We start from the raw sequence: 23,571 nt of genomic DNA on the forward strand, positions 1-23,571 counted from the left end.
ATGGCAGACCAATTGAATAACTACTTTGGTTCTGTCTTCACTAAGGAGGACATAAATAATCTTCCGGAAATAGTAAGGGACCAAGGGTCCAGTGAGATGGAGGAACTGAGGGAAATACATGTTAGTAGGGAAGTGGTGTTAGGTAAATTGAAGGGATTAAAGGCAGATAAATCCCCAGGGCCAGATGGTCTGCATCCCAGAGTGCTTAAGGAAGTAGCCCAAGAAATAGTGGATGCATTAGTGATAATTTTTCAAAACTCCTTAGATTCTGGATTAGTTCCTGAGGATTGGAGGGTGGCTAATGTAACCCCACTTTTTAAAAAAGGAGGGAGAGAGAAACCAGGGAATTATAGATCGGTTAGTCTGACATCGGTGGTGGGGAAAATGCTAGAGTCGGTTATCAAAGATGTGATAACAGCACATTTCGAAAGAGGTGAAATCATCGGACAAAGTCAGCATGGATTTATGAAAGGAAAATCATGTCTGACGAATCTTATAGAATTTTTTGAAGATGTAACTAATAGAGTGGATAGGGGAGAGCCAGTGGATGTGGTATATTTAGATTTTCAAAAGGCTTTTGACAAGGTCCCACACAGGAGATTAGTGTGCAAACTTAAAGCACACGGTATTGGGGGAATGGTATTGATGTGGATAGAGAATTGGTTGGCAAACAGGAAGCAAAGATTGAAATTAACGGGACCTTTTCAGGATGGCAGGCAGTGACTAGTGGGGTACCGCAAGGCTCAGTGCTGGGACCTCAGTTGTTTACAAAATATATTAATGATTTAGACGAGGGAATTAAATGCAGCATCTCCAAGTTTGCGGATGACATGAAGCTGGGCAGCAGTGTTAGCTGTGAGGAGGATGTTAAGAGGATGCAGGGTGACTTGGATAGGTTAGGTGAGTGGGCAAATTCATGGCAGGTGCAATTTAATGTGGATAAATGTGAGGTTATCCACTTTGGTTGCAAGAACAGGAAAACAGATTATTATCTGAACGGTGGCCGATTAGGAAAAGGGGAGATGCAACGAGACCTGGGTGTCATTGTATACCAGTCATTGAAGGTTGACATGCAGATACAGCAGGTGGTGAAAAAGGCAAATGGTATGTTGGCATTCATAGCAAAAGGATTTGAGTACAGGAGCAGGGAGGTTCTACTGCAGTTGTACAAGGCCTTGGTGAGACCGCACCTAGAATATTGTGTGCAGTTTTGGTCCCCTAATCTGAGGAAAGACATTCTTGCCATAGAGGGAGTGCAGAGAAGGTTCACCATATTGATTCCTGGGATGACAGGACTTTCATATGAAGAAAGACTGGATCGACTAGGCTTATACTCACTGGAATTTAGAAGATTGAGGGGGGATCTTATTGAAACATATAAAACTCTAAAGGGATTGGACAGGCTAGATGCAGGAAGATTGTTCCCGATGTTGGGGAAGTCCAGAACAAGGGGTCACAGTTTAAGGATAAAGGGGAAGCCTTTTAGGACCGAGATGAGGAAAAACTTTGTCACACAGAGAGTGGTGAATCTGTGGAATTCTCTGCCACAGGAAACAGTTGAGGCCGGTTCACTGGCTATATTTAAGAGGGAGTTAGATATGGCCCTTGTGGCTAAAGGGATCAGGGAGTATGGAGAGAAAGCAGGTACAGGGTTCTGAGTTGGATGATCAGCCATGATCATACTGAATGGCGGTGCAGGCTCAAAGGGCCAAATGGCCTACTCCTGCACCTATTTTCTATGTTTCTATGGTTCAGGTTATTAACAAAAGTAGTGGAGAGCATTCTCATATCCAAGACAAAAGTTCTAAGCTCCATTCTAAGACAAGAACGTAATCTGGGGACATTGGGAACCTGCTGATTTTTTTTTTCCTTCATAAGACATGGCAGAATTAGGCTATTTAGCCTATTGAGTCTGCTTTGCCATTTGATCGTGGTTGATTTTTAGACCTTAAGACACAGGAGCAGAATTACACCATTCAGCATATCGTGTCTGCTCCATTATTCCCTCATTGCTGATTTATTATCTCTCTCAGTCCCATTCTCCTGCCTTCTCCCTGTAACCTTCCACTGTCTTACTAATCAAGAACCTACCAACTTCCACTTTAAATATACCCCATGACTTGGCTTCTGTGGCCATGTGTGGCAGTGAATTCCACAGATTCACCACTCTGTGGCTAAACAACTTCCTCATCATCTCTGTTCTAAATGGACCATCCCTCTATTCTGAGACTAACCGCTCTGGTCCCAAACTCGCCCACTGCTGAAAGCATCTTCTGCACGTCCAGTCACAAACGAGAAAATCTGCAGACGCCGGAAGTCTGAGCAACACACACAAAATGCTGGAGGAACTCAGCAGGCCAGGCAGCATCTAGGAAAAGAGTACAGTTGATGTTTTGGGCTGAAACCCTTTGGCAGGACTGGAGAAAAAAAGATGGGGAGTAGATTTAAAAGGTTGGGGGAGGGGAGAGAGAAACACAAGATGATAGGTGATACCTGCAGGGGGAGGGATGAAGTAAGGAGCTGGGCTCCTTATAAAGAGATAGAAGGCTATGGAAGGAAGAAAAGTGGGGAGGAGCACCAGCGGGAGACCATGGGTGGGCATGGAGATAAAGCGAGAGAGGGAAAATGTGGTGAAAGTGGGGAATAGTTGGTCATTACCGAAAGTTCGAGAAATCGATGTTCATGCTATCAAGTTGGAGGCTACCCAAACAGTGTTATTCCTCCAACCAAAGTGTGGTCTCCTCCCGACAGTGGAGGGGGCCATGGATGGACATATCGGAATGGAATTGTGAACTGCCTGAAACATCGACTGTACTCTTTTTCTAGATGCTTCCTTGGTTGCTGAACTCCTCCAGCATTTTGTGTATGTTTCTCCACATCCACTCTACCTAGGCCTTTCAATGTTCAATAGGTTATAATGAGATTCCCTCTTCATTCTTCTAAACTTCAGCAAATAAAGGCCCAGACCCATCAAATGCTCGTCATACTTAACCCTTTCACTGACAGAATCATTCTCGTGAATGTCCTCTGGGCTCTCTCCAATACCAGCACAGCTTTTCTTAGATAAGGGGCCCAAAACTGCTCACAATACTCCAAATGCAGTCTGATCAGTGCCTTATAAAACCTCAGCATCACATCCTTGCTTTTGTATTCTTGTCCTCTAGAAATGAATGCTAGCATTGCATTTGCCTTCCTCACCACTGACTCAAACTGCAAGTTAATCTTAATCTCCCCAATTAGAAAATGGTATATGCCTTTATTCCTTCTACCAAAGTGCATGACCAAACACTTCACTATATTGCATTTGCCACTTTACCCATTCTCCCAAGCTAAGTCCTTCTATAGACTCCTTGCTTCCTCAACATTACCTGCCCCTCCACCTATTTTGGTATCATCCGCAAACTTGTCACCAAGCCAACAATTCCATCGATGTATAACATGAAAAGAAGTGGTCCCAACGCTGACCCTTCAGAGCACCACTGGTCACCAGCAGCCAACGACAAGCCACATTTATTCCTGCTCTCGGTCCCTGCCAGTCAGCCAATCTACTATCCACTTTAGTATCCTTGCTGTAATACCATGAGTCCATAGGCTGTTACCTTGTTAAGCAGCCTCATGCGTAGCACCTTGTTAAAGGCTTCTGAAAATCCAAGTGAATAACATCTGCTGACTCTCCTTTGCCTATCCTACCTGGTACTTTTTTTTCCAGGGAATTTCAACAGATTTGTCAAGCAAGATTTCCCCTTAAGGAAACCATGCTGACTTTGGTTCATTTTATCATATGCCTCAAGTTACTAAGACCTCATCCTTTATCATCATCCCAACCACTGAAGTCAGGCTAGCTGTTCCACAAGCCCCTTTCTTCTGCTTCCCTCCTTAAAAGTGTGGCGTGACATTTGCAATATTCCAGTCCTCCGGAGCCATTCCAGAATCTAATGATTCTTGAAAGATCATTACTAATGCCTCCACAATCCCTTCAGCTGCCTCTTTCAGAACACTAGGGTGCAGTTCCTCTGGTCCAGTTGATGTATCTACCTTCAGATCTACCTGCCAACTTCCCAGGTACCTGCCAACTTCTCCTTAGTTAAAGCAACAACACTAATTCCCCCCTGACATTCTCAAATTTCTGGCAAACTGCAAACATCTTGCGCAATGAAGACTGACATAAAATACTTATTTAGTTGGTCTTCTATTTCTTTGTCCCCTGTTATTATCTCTCCAGCATCATTATCCAGCTATCCAATATCCACTCTCAACTCACTTTTAATCTTTATACTGTACAGAATCTCTGAAAGACTTTTGGGATCCTCTTTGTTTTCCTTCTCAACCCCATTCTCCAACTTTCTCCCCATAACCTATTGCAGCCTTACAAATTAAGTACACGTCAGCCTCTGCTTTAAGTATACTCCCCAGCTATCTGTGGCAATGAATTCCACAAATTCACTACCCTTAGACTAAAGAAATTCCTTTTCATCTCTGTTCTAAAGGTGCACCCTTGTATTCTGAGGCTGTGCCCTCTGGTCCTAGATTCCCCCACTATTGGAAACATCCTCTGTATGTTGACTCTATCTAGGCTTTTTGTAGGTTTCACGATCTCCCCCTCATTCTTCTAAACTCCAGCAAATACAGGCCCAAAACCATCGAATGCTCTTCGTAGCAGTTCTAATTTCTGAATTTGCTCCCCATTTAGAAAATAGTCCATGCTTTAATCCTTATACATGACCAAGCAGTTCCTTACACTATTCAATTTGCCACTTTTTTTGTCCACTGTCCTAATCTGTCCATGTCTTTTTTCAAACTTCCTGCTTCCTCAATACTACCCGTCCACCTATCTTTGTATCAGCCGCAAACTTGACCACAAAGCCATTGTTTCTGTCTTCCAGATCATTAACTTATAACACAAAAAGTAATAGGCCTAAAACCAATCCCTACAAGCATCACTAATCATCAGCATCCAACCAGAAAAGGCTCCATTTATTCCCACTCTGTTTTTTGCCAGTCAGCCAATCTTCTGTCCATGCTAGTACTTTTCCTGTAACACCTTGGGCTCCTATCTTGTTTAGCAGTTGACGTTTTGGGCTGAAACCCTTCAGCAGGACATAACCCTTTTTCTCTTTATATATTGTAAATAAACCTTACGTATACTCTCTTATATTATTTGCTAGCTTATTTTCATATTACTTCTTTTCTCTTATTGCTTCTTTAGTTCCCCAACTGATTTTAAAAGCTTCCCAGTCCTCTAGCTTCCCACAGTTTTTGCTATTCTGAATGCCCACTCTTTTGCTTTTATGCTGTCTTTGACTTCCCTTGCCAGCCATGTTTGCCTCATCTTCCATTTGCTTTGTCTTCTTTCAGATGAATCAAACCTGGATCTTCTGAATTACTCCCGGAAACACAGCTCTACCATCATCCCTTTTAGTGCCCCCTTTCAAACAGGGAAGCTTTAGCCAGCTCCTCTCTTGTGCCTCTGTAATTAACATTTACTCAAGTGTATTACTAATAGATCCATCCAGTTGAGCTTTACTTGCTCAAACTGCAGTGGATTCTGTCATACTATGATCACTGCTTCCTCGAAATTCCTTTGCCTGAACCTCATTAATCAAATCTAGCTCATTACACAATACCCAATTCAGAATTGCCTTTTCTCTAGTGGGCTTGACCACAAGCTGTTCTGAAAGCCATCTCGGAGGCATTATACAAACTTTTTCTCTTGGGATTGAACACCAACCTGATTTTCCCAATCTACTTGCATATGTTAAACTTTAGTATCTACTGTTGTAATTTGTATCTCACATCCTAGCTACTGTTTAGAGTTGTGAATGGTCTTGTTTGTGGAAGGCAGTAGCTCATCAAACTTTTGGTGAAGGCCAGGACCCAAAATAAATAGGAACTCTTCAATGATACACTTGCTTAGCCTATTGAGGAAGGAGATAGACTGACCATATTTTAAGCTATGTGATGAAAAGTAAAATAACTATCGAGTGTAATGCTTACAGGTGGATGGGGTAGCTCATGTAATCTCCAATACCTTTTAACAATACATATTTTCTGTTTGTCCATTGATCAGCTCATGATTACTCTTGATATGAAATGATGTTGTGTTGGAATGAAGATGCAACATGAAGCTATAATAGGAAACTATGATGTGAAAACTTTAGTAACACATACAATAATGCAGTCAGATTGGTCTGTAATACTCTTAAAATCAATGTAGCCTGGCCAGCTAATTTGGGATCTTCAAGGAAAGATATCACTAAGAAATTGTATTCTTCCTCCTTTACTTCAGTTAACCCTGCAAACCAGTGTAGTAATGAAAGTAGTGTCCTTTTTGAGAAAGTGCGAAATGTCACCATTTCTTTTTCTCCAACCCTTTGCCTTTTCCACTATCACCTCCCAGTTTATTACTTCATCCTCCCTATCCAAAACACCTGGCTTCAACTATCACCTTCTAACTTGAACTTCTTCCCTTACCCACTAATTATTCTGGCTTCTTCCCCCTTCCTTTCTGGTCCTGATGAAGGGTTTCAGCCCAAAACATCAACTGTTTATTTATTTCCATTGATGCTGCCAGATGTGTTGAGTTCCTCCAGCATTTTGTGAATGTAACTAATGGCTGATGATTTTAAATTTTTAGCTGGTCATTGGTATCTTATACTACTCAAAGTAAAAGTTTAGTTTGCTAACAAACATAAAGTGTTCATGTGGTCCAGGGTGCTCTGAGGAATTAGATTGGTGCTCAATACATCATGTTTTGTAACGAGTGCCTTCTGTCTTGTTTAATGCTACAGTGCACTCAAATATTCAAATAATGTTGAAAGTTGGTGAGTTAACCAAGTGCATTATTTTTAAGCTTGTTGAAGATGTGAAATTGTGTGAGATTTTGAGCTTTGAACAGAATATGTGGAGGCCAATATAGACACTTTGAGTCAGTGAGCATATGCATGGTAGTTGTAGTATATAATGTAGGTAAATGTGGAGTTTACTTTCTAGAAAACAAACTTGTTATTTAAGGAATGATACATTGGGAAAGGTTGTTACACAACAGGATCAGCTTGTCTTCTAAGCTTGACAAATTTTCTATCTAGACATGTTCCAAATCTTCTGGCTGGACATTGGATGTTTGAGACTGTTGAATTTCTCCTTTCCAGTTGGTGTCACAACTGACCGTTATTGGTGAGAGTAGTGAATGCTGTGGATATATGGTGGATTGGGAGGTAACTGTGAGGAGAGGAGCAGGCATGGTGTTTTAAGAAACAATTTGTGGGTGGGGCATCATTTTGGAGCATTATCTCTGCTCTTTCCTGTGGATGCCATGTTTTTTTTAATTTTCTGTTTTTGTTTCAGATTTTCAGTGTCTGCAATATTTTAGCCTTCCAATATCTAGTTTTGATAAAACTAGGGGTTTCTTTCTTCATGTCTACTGGTTGACCTGTCAGGCTTTATTAGTCCTCTCTAATTCAGTCAGTCAGCATTTGCTGTCTTCCATATCTCACAAATGCAGCAAGTTTTTTCTTGTTTCAGCCTGCATCTTCTCTGATCACAAACAAGAAAACATCTGCAGATACTGGAAATCTGAACAATACACACAAAATGGTGAAGGAACTCAGCAGGCCTGAGTTTTAGCCTGAGATGTCGACTGTTTTTTTCCCCATAGATGCTAACTGGCCTGCTGCGTTCCTGCAGCATTTTGTGTGTATTGTTATATCTTCTCGGAGTTCACTACATTTGTGTCAATCATTTCTTTTTCTCCTATCACTTTTCTTCCTCAGCAGCTTTAAACTTGCCAGTTCTGGTGAAAGTCACCAATCTGAAGCAATGACTATTTTTCACTTAATTGCTGATAATTTCCAGAATGATTTTATATCAAACATAGGAGCATTTACTCTTAATAGTAATGCATGCGTCCTGCTATAAATTACGTTAGTTGCAGAAGAGATGAATATTTTTCATAATTATCCTTGCCAAAGCTAGTGAACAAGTGTCTTTTTCACCATGCTATTATGAACATATTTTATCCACATGGAAGCATTGCAATGAAATTCTAATTTTCCCATTGGAAGGAAGTAACTATCTGTCATTCAGCTACTGAAGGGATGCTGCACCCACTCTTGGAAAACTAATTTGTAAGAGTTGAAAGAGATTTGTTTCGTCAAATAATTAATGCATATAGTTTTTATCCTATTAAAATGCCATTTTGATGGCCATTAGCAGGCCTCACTGATAAGACTGATTCCGGGTTGTAACAAAGCACATCAGAAACTGATTTTTTTAATGTAATTATTTGCTACCTCATTACTTTACCCATTGTTAAAGACACCCATTTATAATCGTTGTGGTTGAAATGCCTCATTCCAGGAAAATACTGTATAACTCCAATCATCGTGGTTGTGTAGAAAAGTTGTGAGCTGTGTGAAGTGATTAACTGCTGCAGCATAAAAAACATAAACTGATTTAACTAAGTTATTTGCATATTCAATGTGTTTATCTTTTCTAGTGATATATGATGGATGCCCCAAATCACTCAAGGCTGGTGTTTGGTGGCCACGAACAAAATTTGGTCTCCAAGCAGGTGTAACGTGTCCTAAAGGGTCTTTTGGTGAGTGACTATTCCGTTGCTTTACCATGACATTTTCCTTCATGTTAGACCTGTGGTCTGTTCATCCATAAACTACAGGAAAAACACATGAACACAAGTTTCTGCAGGTGCTGGAAATCCAGAGTAACACACTCAAAATGCTGGAGGATCTCATCCTGTCAGGCAGTATTTATGGAGAGAAATAAAGTGTAATGCTTTGAGCTGAGACCCTTCGTCAGGAAATGCCCGAGTTCCTCCAGCATTTTGTGTATGTTCTTATTGGAAAGAAAATGCCCTTATTATTGGCATTGGTGTATTATTGTTGCATGTATACAGTGTAAAACTTATCATGCATACCTGTTTATACAGATCAAATTATTCAGCTAGAATAAGGTAAAACAATAACAATGTAGTAGAGTAAAAGCTACCTAAAGGGTAAGTAAACAATAAAGTTCAAGATCATAACAAGGTAGATTTTGAGACCATCTCACTGTATTAGAGGTCTGTTCAGTAATCTGATAACAGCAGGTTAGAAGCTCTCCTTGAGTCTGGTGGTACATGCTTTCAGGCCTTTTTATCTTCTGCCTGATGGGAGAAGAGGCAATGTCCAATGTGGATGAGGCTCTTTGATTATCCTGGCTGCTTTACTGAGGCAGGAAGAAGTATGGACAGAGTCCATAGAAAGGAGGCTGGTTCCTGAGATGAGCTGTGTCAACAGCTCTGCAGTTTTATGCCGTCACCGGCAGAACATTTGTCATACCAAGCTGTTATGCATCCAGACATAATGCTGCATGAATAATGTGAATGGAAGCTTAATAGAGGTTCAGTAGCCCATTATTTCCTTCACCTTGTCAGTGATAACAGAAAACATTTGAAACTAAAAGATCAATTTATTAAAGATAAGTAAATTGGGATATAAAAGTTGCTTAATACAACTGCGTTAGAATCTGTTTGTAGAGAAAGGGTGTACACCTTCAATATGGAACTGAATGTTCATAGATCAAACTCCTAACAAAGTTCTGTCCATAAAAATGCTTTCACTGATCTGTGTTCTTACTATCATTTTATTGTAATATAAAATGCTTTGTTGTAATGTTCTTCTCATCATTCAAAATTTGTAAATAGTAATATTACCAAGTATATTTTCGACCCACTATTTGTGTTAAGGATATTCTTAATAGCTACAGACTTAAATCCAAATCCAAGCTAACTATTGAAGTAAAAATACATGCAAAAGGCAAACTAAGACTAACTGCAAAGGATTTGACCAGTTAAAGTTTAACAAAATACCTATTGCCGTAGTTATTTATAAAACAGTTGCTATTTGTGAACATAATGTGAATCTATTACAGGTGCAGATAACAGCACAAGCTTCTTTTGAGAATCACTTAGTGACATGAATTTGTGGTAGCTGATGAAAATTACTGAATCACTTTCTTATTTTGCTCTCTGCCTAATTTTCATTCCATTGAAACCAATGTATAAGTGAACTGATACATAACTGCTTCTGATTCACTCTCACTTGTTTTACACCGCTTCCCTGGACACCTTTAAAGTCCTCAACGAGCTGATTCCCCATTGAAGAGTAGGTAATCTGACATATAACAGTGAATTTGAAACACTGTCAGCTAATATTGAGAGTCTATCTACTATACACTCAAAAGTAATGGATATAGGTTTACATATCAAGAGATCATAATTTGCATCAATGAAAAGTGAGAAATGTTTGATTCAGTTTAGACTTTTATCAGTGGCTCTGGACAAGTTTTCTTCAGGAAGGCTAAGTAGTTAGTCCCTTAAGGTCCAAGCAGCATGATCCAGTTTTTGCTTTTTTATTTTTACTTTATCATCTTGTCAATATGAATGAGCCCAGAGAATTTGAAAAAGCAAGTTCCCAATATTTTGACTAATCAGTCAGATTTTAACGAGATGCTTAAACATTGACATTGACTGGAGTTGTGTTTGTGGTCTTGGATACAGATTTTGTTTTAAGGTAAAGACAGATGTGAAACAAATACCTCATTAACATATCCCAGCTTCCTAGTTCACCAGTCAGTAGTTTTAGTACTTATTTCAAACTCAATTTGGGAAGGTCTTGACCATATTTGACTCATTTTATTTGTCATACAAGCACACGTGCCTATTCACATGTGTAGGTTTTTTACTGTCTAACCCTTAATTCTGTCAATCACTACCCTTTTTGGTACTTTTCCACTCTTCTGCCTCTCTCAAAAAATGCATATTTGACATCAGAATGCCTTCTTACCACCATTGATGCCCATTGTTTTGATTCAATATTAATGCTAAACAGAACAGCTTCATATTCCATCTCTTTTGTAAGCTTGCGATATTTTTCTTCTCCATGTGAACAAAAGAATTCTAAATGTACCTTTAGTTTTAAAGTCTTGCTTTGGGCCAATCTTTAACCTCTCTCTATACATTGTTTGAGCGTGTAGATTTCCATTCTTTTATTTTTTTCTTTTTATGATCTTGACTTGTATTTTTCCCCTCTTTTTCCTTGCTTTGCAGAGATGCGAGCTGGTGGTAAGTTGTTCTGCTCACTGCTGGATTATTGACGCTTTGCTTGGCTTGGTGTAGAAGTTTGTATAAAGCCTGACTTTCCCAGGTACTGACCTTACAATTTTACTGTCTTCAGGCACTGCAATTCGACACTGTGGGGAGGAGCAAGGCTGGTTGGAGCCAGATCTATTTAACTGTACATCTCCACCCTTCACGCAACTAGCAGAGAATGTAAGTATTCTTTTAAAAACTCTGTTGCTGCATTTCACACTCTATTCTATCCATTTTATAAAACAATCAACTTAAAAATACTTTTGGCTAAACTTCTAATTACACTATTACAATTCTGCGTATTGCATTTAGACAGGTACATAGACAGGCAAGGAATCAAAGGATAACTATCATGTGCATGGCAGCTTGGATTAGCATTATGCTGGCACAAATATCATTGGCCAAGGGGCCTGTACCTGTGCTGTGCTGTACTGTTCCATGTACTGTGTAAAACAGCCATGTACTGTATTTCAACAGCATCTCTTCCAGCTAAAACAGGCCCAGTTTTGCTTAATTTAAAGATGGAGGTTTTTGTGAAGCATAATATTTTGAATTTCTCCACCATGAGAGTAAAAGATTAAAGATTAGCTTTTTATTTGCCATGTGTACTTTGATATGTACAGTGAAGTGCGTCATTTGCACCAAATAAAATCAGTGAGAATTGTACTGGGCAACCTGCAAGTCTCGCCACATTTTTGATGACAACATAGCATGCCCACAACTCACTAACCCTAACCTTAAATTTTTGGAATGTGGGAGGAAACCAGAGCACCTGAAGGAAGCATGCACGCACTCCTTACAGGCAGTGGCAGGAATTGAAATCTGATCAGTGATTGCTGGTGCTATAAAGTAGTGCGCCACTCTACAGTGCCACCCTGTGAGATGAATGGCTATTGATGAATTATATATGTAATTTAGCAGCTCTCTGAGACATGTGAATACCTAACCAATGTGAGAAGATGAAAATTTGTATTTGTTCCTCAATTCTGGTAATCCAGCAGCTAATTTTGTTTAATTTTATCTATATGCATAGTGCAGTTTCTGTGACACTGAAGTTTGTCTTTGTTTCCTTCTATATGTCGAAAGCTTGCAAGTTTGGAAAGGAATAAAACTGAACTAAATACTATAGAGGCAAAGAAACTAGCTCGACATATAAGGACAGTCACAGAGGAGATGGACCATTACTTTGGGAATGACATCTACATTACATACAGACTCCTCTTGAAGATGCTGGGATTTGAATGCACTCAGCGTGGATTTAATCTTACAGCAACACAGGATGTACACTTTACTGAGGTAAAAATCGCAAGGATGAGTTGCTTAGGAGGCACAATACAATAATTTGCTTAAGTCATTGCCAGCTCTTAATCAGGTACACTGAACACCAGGTAAAGGGCAACAATTTATTCCTATCTGGTGTAAAAATAATGTCTGCCTGGCTTTGTTTCAATTCTTGTTTATGTATAGAGCACATAAAGGTCAACAGTTTAACGCCATCTGGCATTGTACAAATCTGACAACAGAAGACTGTTCTCAGTAATAATCTGCTCATTGAAGTTAGGAGAATAATAATGTATTATGGACGAGAGCAAGCATTAGCTCCAATGAGACCTGAGTTGATAGAACTGATGATTTATTTATTTATTTTTGTTTATTTTGAGATACAGCACAGAATAGGCCCTTCTGGCTCTTCACGTGAAGAGAGCTTTATGAGTGTATGTGGGAAAGGACTTGGAGTTACTGCCAAATTCATTTATGTTTTTGCACCACTTGGTAAATAATGTACAGGTGTAGCCCATGGAGGCACTGTCTGTGTTTTTTCTTGACTGTGCCCATGTGTCACTCTTATCAATGGAAACCATTGGGAAAAATCGGTGTGAAGATTTAGTGAGCATGTTCCAAAATGTAATTACCGTAAGTTCAGCTTGTAGGAGAAAAAGAGTAGAAACTGTGATGCATAATGTACAAGTTCAATATAGCGCAAGCCTAATCAAAATCATCTGAAGGTAAACGGGCATCATTCAAATTCAGTTTGCTAACATAACAGTAACAATTTAATTTGTCTTTTGCAGAGTTGTATATTTTTAGATTTCAAAAATTTTAATATAACAAAGCCAACTTCTGACAGATTTCAATATCTTGCACAGTATGTAGGATAAATTATTATTGCTATTTATTTTTTCTCAGCTTAAGCTGGTAAAACCTGAGGTACAGGCATAGCCAAGCACACTTATTTGTCAATTGCTAGGAACTTCCGGACGTTTCTATTGGTGTTTAGTATTGTGGCTTTCTGAAGATTTACATAGGTATTACTGTTTAACTTATGAAGTTTGTCCCTGTGTCCTGTCATATCGGTCTCGAGTTTCATTACACAATAATACACACGCATTATGAATGTTTACTTCTAGTGACTGTTTCATGTCTGTCTTCTCTCAATTGCTTGAGTGGTGTCAGTTTTAAGAGGACTGCCCCCTTGAGAAACACTTACAGCAGTCGCAGCCTGTGCTGTTGGTGGGTTACTGTGAACTCTGGCAGTGTCTTTTTTGGGTTTCCCCAGTGCCTACCCACTGATTCAGCAGGGCACCATTAGTGGTTGCTTACTGTCATGTCCAGCAGTAGCTCCAGGCAGTGCCATATCATTCCATTCCAGTGACATCTCTCCAATTCTAAAGTGAAAGGATATTGCTTTTAGTTTTAGTTTCAACCACCCCTAACATGGAGAACAGATGGTGACCAGAACACCACCCAAACTGGATTCTTTATTGTTATTTTATTTGATTATTATTTTCATCACGTGTACCAATGTCCAGTGAAAACTGTTGAGGTAGTGCAAGGTAAACAATAACTGAATGCAGAATAAAGTGTAACAGCTACAGAGAAAGTGCAGAGCAGGTAGACAATAATGTGCAAAATCATAGAGAGTTAGATTTTGAGGTCAAGAGTCCATCTAATCATCCTAGGGAGTTATTCAGTCATCTTAGAACAGCAGGATAGAAGCTGTCCCTGAGCCTGGTAGTATGTGCTTTCAGGATTTTTTATCTTCAGTGGAAGAGAAAAAAAGGGAGAATGTCCAAATGAGAGTTTTTGATTATGTTGGCTGCACTCCTGAGGCAGCAAGAAGTATGCACAGAGTCCACGGAGAAAAGGCTGGTTTCCGTCATGTGCTCAGCTGTGTTGTCAACTCCCTGCAGCTTCTTCTGGTCATGGGCAATCAGTTGCCATGCCAACCTATGTTTTGAGGTGCTTGGAAATAGGTACAAGGGGGATGTCAGAGGTAAGTTTTTCCACACAGAGGAGTGGGTTTGTGGAACGCACTGCCTGCGACACTGGTGGAGGTGGATACAATAGGGTCTTTTAAGAGACTCTTAGAAAGGTATATAGAGCTTAGAAAAATAGAGGGCCATGTGGTCAGGGAAATTCTAGGCAGTTTCCAGAGTAGGTTACATGGTCAGCATGCCATTGTGGGCTGAAGGGCCTGTAATGTGTTGTAGATTTCTGTTTCTATGTTAGATCCTCAGAGATCTTGACACCCAGGAACCTGAAATTGCTCACTCTTTCCACTTCTGATCCCCCTGAGGATTTTTTCGTGTTCCCTCATCCTACCCTTTCTGAAGTCCACAGTCAACTCTTTGGTCTTACTGATGTTGAGTGCAAGGTTGTTGTTATAACACCACTCAGCTAGCTGGTATATCTCACTCCTGTGTGCCCCCTCATCTCCATCTGAGATTCTGCCAACAATGGGTGTATCATCAACTACAATCATCAATTAACAATGGTCAATGCGACAGGCAACAAAAATCAAGATACAAATATTTTAAATTATAAAGAAATGAATTAAAATAAAGATAGAGTACAAATATGGAATAAAATGTGCATAAATACACAAATACCAGCATATATTTACAATGTAAACAGTATTCTAAAAAGAGGTTTCAAGTTTTATATGCAGTACACACAAGAAAGGCATAAATTAAACATAATTTATAAGAAAGAGCACAAATAGAACAAAATAAAAGTGCGTTAAGTAAGATCTGGAAGCCACTTCTAATAAAGTACATATTGGAGAAAGGGTAATGAAAATGTATCAGAAATTCCAAAGATTAATTCTAAGTATCGATAAAACGGGATTTACATGCTCTTAAATGTAGTTGAGAGGTGATTTTGTGCTGTCAAGACATTGTAGGGGGTATAGGTAGGGCTAGGAAAATAAACAGCGGACATAGGTTTAGGTTAAGCGAGCAGAGTTTCAGGGAGGTTATGATGGGGACCACCTTCACCCAGAGTGTAGTAAGTACCTGGAATGCACCATCTGAGGGTAGTAGTTGAAGTTGGGTGACTGGCTGCATTAAAGAAGTGTCTGAATAAATAGCTCAATTGTTTGGGCACAGAAGCTATGGCCCAAATAGGTTTTGAAAGGGTGCTCACTAGCTGAAGTAGATGAGTTGGCCTGTACTATTCTATGATTCTACATTAATTTCAAGTATTGAAAATAGAAAGGATCGGCTCTGTGCAGCAGCTAAAAAGTTGTGGGCTCAATACAATATCAAGAAAGGATCTTGTAACAGCAGATTGTGGTTCAGAATTTGAGTTAACAACAGGGAGTAAAACTTTGTGAGTTGGTTATAGGCTTCTGGATAGTCATGAGGGGACAATAAATGAAAAGAAATAGCATGCATGTAACAGGAGTAAGCTACATATGGTCAAAATCAAAGTAAATTTATTATCAAAGTATGTATATGTCACCATACACTGAGATACATTTTTTGCAGGCATTTACAGGAAAATAAAGAAATACAATAGAATTTATGAAAAACTATACATAAAAGCTGATGAACAACCATTGTGCAAAGGAAAGCAAATCAATAAGTAATACTGAGAACATGAGTTGTAGGATCCTTGAAAGTGAGGCTGCGGAGTCAGTTCAGCATTGTGGATTCACATAGACTGACAAATCACATTATTACAAGTAATGCAGAGGCTGAATTGCTGGAATGTAAATCAGGTGGATTTCCATAAGATCATAGAAGTAGGCCATTCGGCCCATTCAGTCTGCCAGATCATTATGTTAAGGAATTAATTAGGGAACAAGCTATTTTAAATTTAGCACTAGGGAACATTAAATATCTTGTAAAAATGCTTTGAGTAAAGGGTGAGCATTGAATAACATAAAAGCTTGTTCATTCGTTATGTGCCATGTCAGATGTGTAGGTGATCATGGTCTTTCTATGACTATGATTGTTCATGACAATTTTTTTGACAGAAGTAGTTTGCTGTTAGCATAAAAGCTTGTAAGTGATACAAATCCATCTAAAATGAATGCTTCAGCCAGTACAGAGGAAACTTTGAAGATTGAGGGGTTGGCTGGCAGGGTTTTATAATTGGTTCAGAGGTTCATTTTATTATCAAAGTATGTATCCAGAATATAACTCTGAGATTCATCTTCTCCAGATAGCCATGGAATACAGAAAAACCATGGAAGCTGTTGAAAGAAAAGACATCAACCCCATGTCCACGAACAAGAAAGAAAAAGAAACAAAATTCACAACCCCCACCCCCCAACAACTCCTTCACACAAAACTAACAGATTGCCTTCCCGAAAAGCAGCAGCTAGAACATTAAACCCCTAACCCCCAACCCACTCCCATGCAAAAAAAACAGTGACAATAATATCAAACTCCAAACACCCTGTCGCCCTGGCTCACACACAAATAGATCACCCACACTGAAATACACCAACAAGAAAATCAGACCACAAAGTCTCAACCCCTCCCTCACACAAAAACTAAGAAATCGCCCACTAGTAAAATGGCATCAAGAAAGAAAACACAGAAAACTGAAGGAGATATATATAAGCTACAGTCCACAATCTCAATAACATCCTGTGTCTGCATTGAGGAGAGCGACAGTTCAAACTCAGTCCTTCCACAGAAGGGGAGTAACCTCTGACTTATGGCTCCAACTGCCATTAAACTACATTAAAGAAGTGTGATAGTGGACTTGCAATGACCTGCATTTAAAGAAATAATACATAGTTGGCAACAAATATACATTCCTTCAAGGTACAGAAACACATTGGAAGTGTTACAACCGTGGATTTCAGATAAATAAAATATATTCTTAAATATATTGGAAATGTTATGAGATTCTCAGGAAAAGCAATCTGAGGATTGACAATATACAGAATAGAATGCAGAAAGGAAATAAATGAGAAACAAAAGCAGACTAAGAACTTTCATAGTTTTTCAAAAAAGGAAAATAAAACTATTGCGAATATAGGTCTCTTAGAGATAGAATTGGAAAGTTTATTATGGAGATTTATGGATATGACAATGGATTTTAAATAATACTTTGTGCCTAATTTCACAGAAGATACAAAAAAAGCACCCAGAAGTAATGAAGAACCATGGTTCCAGTGCAAATGAGGGGTTAAAAGATAAAAGCATCAGGAAAGAAGTAGCTCGGGGAAAGTCAATGAGCCTGAAAAATTATAAATCATCTGGACCTAGCAAAGAACATTCCATAGATTTGAAGGAGGTGGCTATATTTACCATTTTCAAAAATTCTGTAGGTTCTGGAGTGGTTTTTGCAGATTGGAAGGAAGCATATATGACCACATGACTTAAGAAAGGAAGTAGAGAAAAACTGAGAACTTGTTAGACTAATATTGATAGGAGGGAATCTATAATGAAGCAATATAACATCTATAATTAATGATAATAATATGAATTGCAGCATGAACATGAACATGAAAAAGAAGTCCTTGACTATTGGAGTTCTTTGATGTATCTAGTAAAGCACATGAGAACAGTGGATATGTACATATTAATTTCAGAAGGATTTTGATAAGGTCACACACACATGAAATCAGGAGCAATATACTATCATGATTTGGTTAGCGGAAAGAAAACGAATGCACTAGTGCTTCTCAGATAGGCATACTGTGATACTGTCTCTCCTTCAGCCACAACTACTCCTATGTATAGTGATACTTTGCTTGAGAACACCACATACTATTGCTGATGGCATGAAGTAAACGATGTTCAAAGTCTGAGTAGAAAAACAGATCAAAAGGGACTTCAGAGGAATTTAGACAAGATAAATGAGAGTGAAAAAAGACACCCAAAATGCTCAAAAACTCAGCAGGATAGGCAGCATCTATAAAAATGAATAAACAGCTGATGTTTCAGGCTATGACCCTTCATCGGGACTGGAAAGGAATAGAGAAGATGCCAGAATAAGAAGGTGGTGAGAGGGAAAGAAGTACACACTAGAAGGTGATGGGTGAAGGTGGGTGGGAAGGGCAAAGGGGTAGAGAAGAATGAATCTGATAGGAAAGGAGATTGGACCATGTGAGAAAGGGAAGAAGTAGGGGCACCAAGGTGAAGAGAAGAGGTAAGAGGCCAGAATGGGGAATTGAAGAGGGAAGGGAAAGCGGAAAAGAACAAAAGATAAATGAGAGGACAACAACATTGCAAATGGAGTGCAATGTTGAAAAAATGAGGTTATCTACATTGGTTTTAAAAACAAAAACACTGAGTATTTTTTAAATGATGGGAGATGGTTAGATTTTTGATAATGAATTATACATGTGGGTCCCTTGCTCAAGTCACTGAAAGCTAACCCCAGATGCAGGCAGTTAGGAATGTAAACAGTTTTTGGGTCTTTATTGCTTAAGAAGTTGAACACAAGAGACTGCAGATGCTGGAATATGAAGCAATAAATGCTCTGCTGGAAAATCTTGGGGATTTGACACATAAAGTCAACAGTTTCTTTCCTTCCACTGATTGACCCACTAAGTTCTTCCAGCAGATTGTTTGTTGCTACACCTGCAAGTATGCCTTACTAAAAACCACAGTATAATTTTACATGTTTGATTCTTTTACCTAACAAAGGCTGTATTTACAAGAGAAGGAATTCAGTGAAGATTAATCACACTATTCCTGGACAATGGGTCTGACATAGATAAGAGGTTGAGTGGGACTGGTCCTCTATTTCAAACTTAGAACTTCGATGTGACCTTGTTGAAATGCACAAAATTCTTCAGGGGGCTTGACTAATACAGGGAGAATCTAAATATAGAAAACCTACAGCACATTACAGGCCCTTCGGCCCACAATGCTGTGCCGCACATTTACTTACTTTAGAAATTACCTAGGATTACCCATAGCCCTCTATTTTTCTAAGCTTCATGTACCTATCCAGGAGTCTCTTAGAAGACTCTATTGTATCCACCTCCACCGTCTCGGGCAGTTCATTCCACACACTCACCACACTGTGTTTAAAAAAAAACAACAAACTTGCCCCTGACATCTCCTCTATAACTACTTCCAAGCACCTTAAAACCATGCCCTCTCGTGTTAGCCATTTCAGCCCCGGGAAAAAGCCTCTGACTATCCATACGATCAATGCCTTTCATCATCTTGTACACCTCTATCAGGTCAACTCTCATCCTCCTTCGCTCCAAGGAGAAAAGGCCAAGTTCACTCAACCTATTCTCATAGGACATGCTCCCCAATCCAGGCAACAGCCTTGTAAATCTCCTCTGTATCCCTTCTATAGTTTCCACATTTTTCCTGTAGTGAGGCGACCAGAACTGAGCACAGTACTCCAAGTGGGGTCTGACCGGAGTCCTATAAAGCCATAACATTACCTCTCGGCTCTTAAACTCAATCCCACGGCTGATGTGATTGATGAAAGCCAATGCTCCGCATGCCTTCTTAACCACACAGTCAATTTGAAGCCCAAGTTAGAAAGTAATCATTCCACATGTAATGTGACAAGATTCTATGTGTGAGCATTTGATTCAGTGAACCACTTGACCATTTCACTTCATATATCTAATACATTAAAGTTCATCATACATCTCCCCTGGTACAGTGACAGCAACTAAAAAACTTGAATAATCTCACAATTTGATTGCATGTATTTCATGACTTGCAGCTATTCAAATTACAGTAATCACAGTTACTTGAATACCTTCTCAACGTATCTAATTTTATTGAAACCTTTTAATTTTTACCTAAGGCACTTGAATTTAGTAGGTTGCCAAGTAATTCAAGATGGCACCAAGTTTTAACCTCTGTTAAGGTTTTAGTTGTTTTTAGTGTTTTATTGGGCTTGTAGGGGGTGGTTTTGGAAACAGAGAAGTTTTCCTCTGACTGAGTCCAGAACTAAAGGTCATACTCTCAAAAGAATGAGTGGACTATTAAGGACATTGGACATGTGATTAGGAAAGAGGAGTTAGAATGCATGGTAATTATGGGAAAGATTGAAGGGAAGAAAACAAGAGGAAGGCAACGACAAATAATGATGGAGACAGCAGCCAGAGAACTGGAAATGAATACCAGTGAATTGATCCACTTGACCCGAAACAAGAGTGTGTGGGCCATGGCAGTCAAAGCTCAAACTGGGCATGGCACCTGATGATGATAATTATGAAATTATTAAGGACTGAAATGAAGAGAAATGCCTTCACTCAAAGGAGGGTGTATCTTTGGAATTCTCTATCGTAGAGAGTTGATTACATTACAAAGATCTATATATTTCTGGATATTAAAATCATGACATATGTTGAACAGGTAGATGACTGTTACATGAGTTTGAAGATCAGCCAAGACCTTGGTGAATGGAAGGACAAGCCTGAGATGCCAAATGGTTAATTTTTACTTGTATTCCTGTTCTTATATTAAATGAAACTGAGAATACATTAAAACTGCTTTCATGTTTGTCAAGTCTAAGACTTCAGACTTATGCATTCAGAGACTTGTCAAAATTCATTAGTAGCTTCTGTTATTACAAGGAAGCAGAAGTTGAATTTGAGTCACATGTTAATTTTTAAATTTAAGTTTGTAATCTCCTTGGTCTTAAGCTATGAAAACCTACTGTAAATTTCTCATTTATGTTGCTAAGATAATTGTTTCATCTTTTTTGCTGAATCTGTTTCATTTGGCCCCACATTCTTTCTGACTTGGCACTGAATTCACTGACTTCCATAGATCCCTCAAAGTTACCACGCAAGTTAATAAGATGGTTTTGCGGGTGTATGGTGTGTTCATCTTTATTCGTCAGGAGATTGATTTCAAGAGCCTCGAGGTAATGTTGGAACTCTATAGAACCCTGGGCCTGCACTGCGCTATTGTGTTCTATGTTCCATGCTGACTCCAATTTATCCCCCATTAGGATTTTGTTTATTTATCAATGTTTTACTCTTGCTGTTTAGTATTCTAATCCTATTTTTCACCAGATAGCCTATCATTCTCTTCCGTACCATTATGAGATTTTGCTGAATTGAAAAATATCTGGAACTTGTACCCATAAGTCTAATAAAATGTGACAATGATCCTACCCCAACAAAATCTGGGCCAATGCCATTTGATTGAAACCATTTTGGAAAATTAGTTGTTCTCTCCCTATTTCGTATCAGCTTGTTTTGGAATTACCTTCAGATGGTCTTTATAATTTTGCAAGCGCAGATAGACTGAACCCATATCATCAAAAAGTTTTTATTTATGTTGCACAGAATCAATGTTAATGCTTTGTATAGATTACCTTATTGCTTGATCAAATCCCAGCAAAAATAATTTTATAATTGGCAGGTTATGTTGAAAGTAACAGCAGTATTGAAAGTCAATGTCAGATACTGTTTGGATATGCCAAGTATCATGATGATCCTATTTAATGTTTTAGAATCTCCTTCAAGCAGGAAGTGCTGCTCTAGATCTAGAAAACAGAGAACATTGGAACGCACTTCAGCAGACAGAACAAGGGATTGCTCGCCTGATGGAACAACTTGGGATCTATGCAAGGACTCTGGCTCAAAACATGAAGCTTACTTACTTGAACCCAGTTGCCATTGTAACCCCCAATATTAGTAAGTCACTGTTAGAATGTCAGAGAGTGCAGTGATTAACTTGTTTAATATGTCTGTGTGGATTAGCCTATACTTGAAGGTTCTTGGGTACCGATGAGTTGTAAGATATTAGGGTGTTATTTGAGTTGCTACCTCATTCCAGGCATCCCTGAAGGTATCAATATTACAGTAAATAACCATGAAAACCTACTTTAATAAAAGTGAAATACATTGGAATGTGGTTCTACACTCAGTGGCTTCTTTATTAGGAACACCTGTACACCTCATTGATGCAAATATCTGATCAGCCAATCATGTGGCTGCAACTCAATGCATAAAAGCACATGGAATTGGTCAGGAGGTTTAGTTGTTGTTCAGACCAAACATCAGAATTGGGAAGAAATGCGATCTAAGTGACTTTGACCATGGAATGGTTGTTGGTGCCAGACGGGGTGGTTTGAGTATCTCAGAAACTGCTCATCTCCTGGGATATTCACACACAGCAGTCTCTAAAGTTTACACAGAATGGTGCAAAAAAACAAAAAACATACAATGAGCAGCAGCTCTGTGGCTGATAATGCCTTGTTAATCAGAAAGGTCCAGGGAGAATAGCCAGACTGGTTCAAGTAGACAGGAAGGTGGTAGTAACTCAAATAACCATGCATTACAACAGTGGTGTGCAGAAGAACATCTCTGAATGCACAGCATATCGAACTTTGAAGTGGATGGGTTATTGCAGCAGAAGTTCAGATTGGGCTCCACTATTGTACCTAATAAAGTGGCCACTGTGTATATATTAACAGCAGATTGGATTAAAAGGATGTTCTTGCAATTTAGCCCAGGTTTTATTAATAGAGAGTGGTTGAGAATGGAGGATGAATCAACCACTTAATTCTTAAACATTGTATGGATTATGTTTGTACAACTTTCTGATTTGCTGTTCTTTTTGAATTTGAGATACACTAAGTACACTTTGTAAGTTGGAATTTGCTATGCTATTCAAGCTCAATAGCCTTATCTGAAATGATCAGAAAGAGAGACAAGTCACAGAGACATCAAGGTTCATTGTAACATAATGAAAGCTGTTTTGCTTTTATTCTCAAGCTCCATCACTGCCTCAGCAGTGGAGATGTTTGCCATTTGTGAACTAGTCAATTACATGCATGATTCCTCTGATAGTGAAGTTGAGAAAGCAGTATTGCTCAGGCACGGATTAGTAAGTGGCAAGTAACATTCATATTGTACAATTGCCAGCCTTTGACATCTTCAAAGAGGGACTTAAGTACCTCTACTTGACATTAAACTGAAAGAACCATCAGCTAGTCCCTGTTCCCATCACTAAGACTATTACTGACCATAAATGTAAATGGATTACTGCTACATGAGTAAATTAGAGACTGGATTTCACTTGGTTGTCTCAATCTACATCCCTAAAGTCTCCATTATCTATGGAACATGTCTCAGGAGTATAAATTGCTGCTCATTTGCTCGGCTGAATGTAGTTACAAAGACGCTCAAGGAGCTGGGACCTCTCTCTCACAAAGCACCCCATCTATCCACCAGCATGAGCATTCAA

The 23,571-nt window shown here is 39.0% G+C and overlaps 1 protein-coding gene across 3 annotated transcripts in view; it reads left to right on the plus strand.

Moving 5' to 3' along the window:
* The window catches only part of celsr3 (cadherin, EGF LAG seven-pass G-type receptor 3), a 355,541-nt gene that overhangs the window by 251,088 nt on the left and 80,882 nt on the right, over positions 1-23,571 (plus strand). For 2 of the 3 annotated variants that reach the window (XM_073072880.1, XM_073072882.1), the window contains exons 16-20: positions 8,495-8,596; positions 11,105-11,119; positions 11,232-11,326; positions 12,233-12,442; positions 21,833-22,016. In XM_073072880.1, the coding sequence (XP_072928981.1) occupies positions 8,495-8,596; positions 11,105-11,119; positions 11,232-11,326; positions 12,233-12,442; positions 21,833-22,016 (606 nt within the window). The remainder of the gene's footprint in view (positions 1-8,494; positions 8,597-11,104; positions 11,120-11,231; positions 11,327-12,232; positions 12,443-21,832; positions 22,017-23,571) is intronic. The other variant, XM_073072881.1, reaches the window with a different exon arrangement.

Source organism: Hemitrygon akajei, chromosome 19 (genome assembly GCF_048418815.1).
Source record: "Hemitrygon akajei chromosome 19, sHemAka1.3, whole genome shotgun sequence".
In the NCBI taxonomy this organism is placed as follows: Eukaryota; Metazoa; Chordata; class Chondrichthyes; order Myliobatiformes; family Dasyatidae; genus Hemitrygon; species Hemitrygon akajei.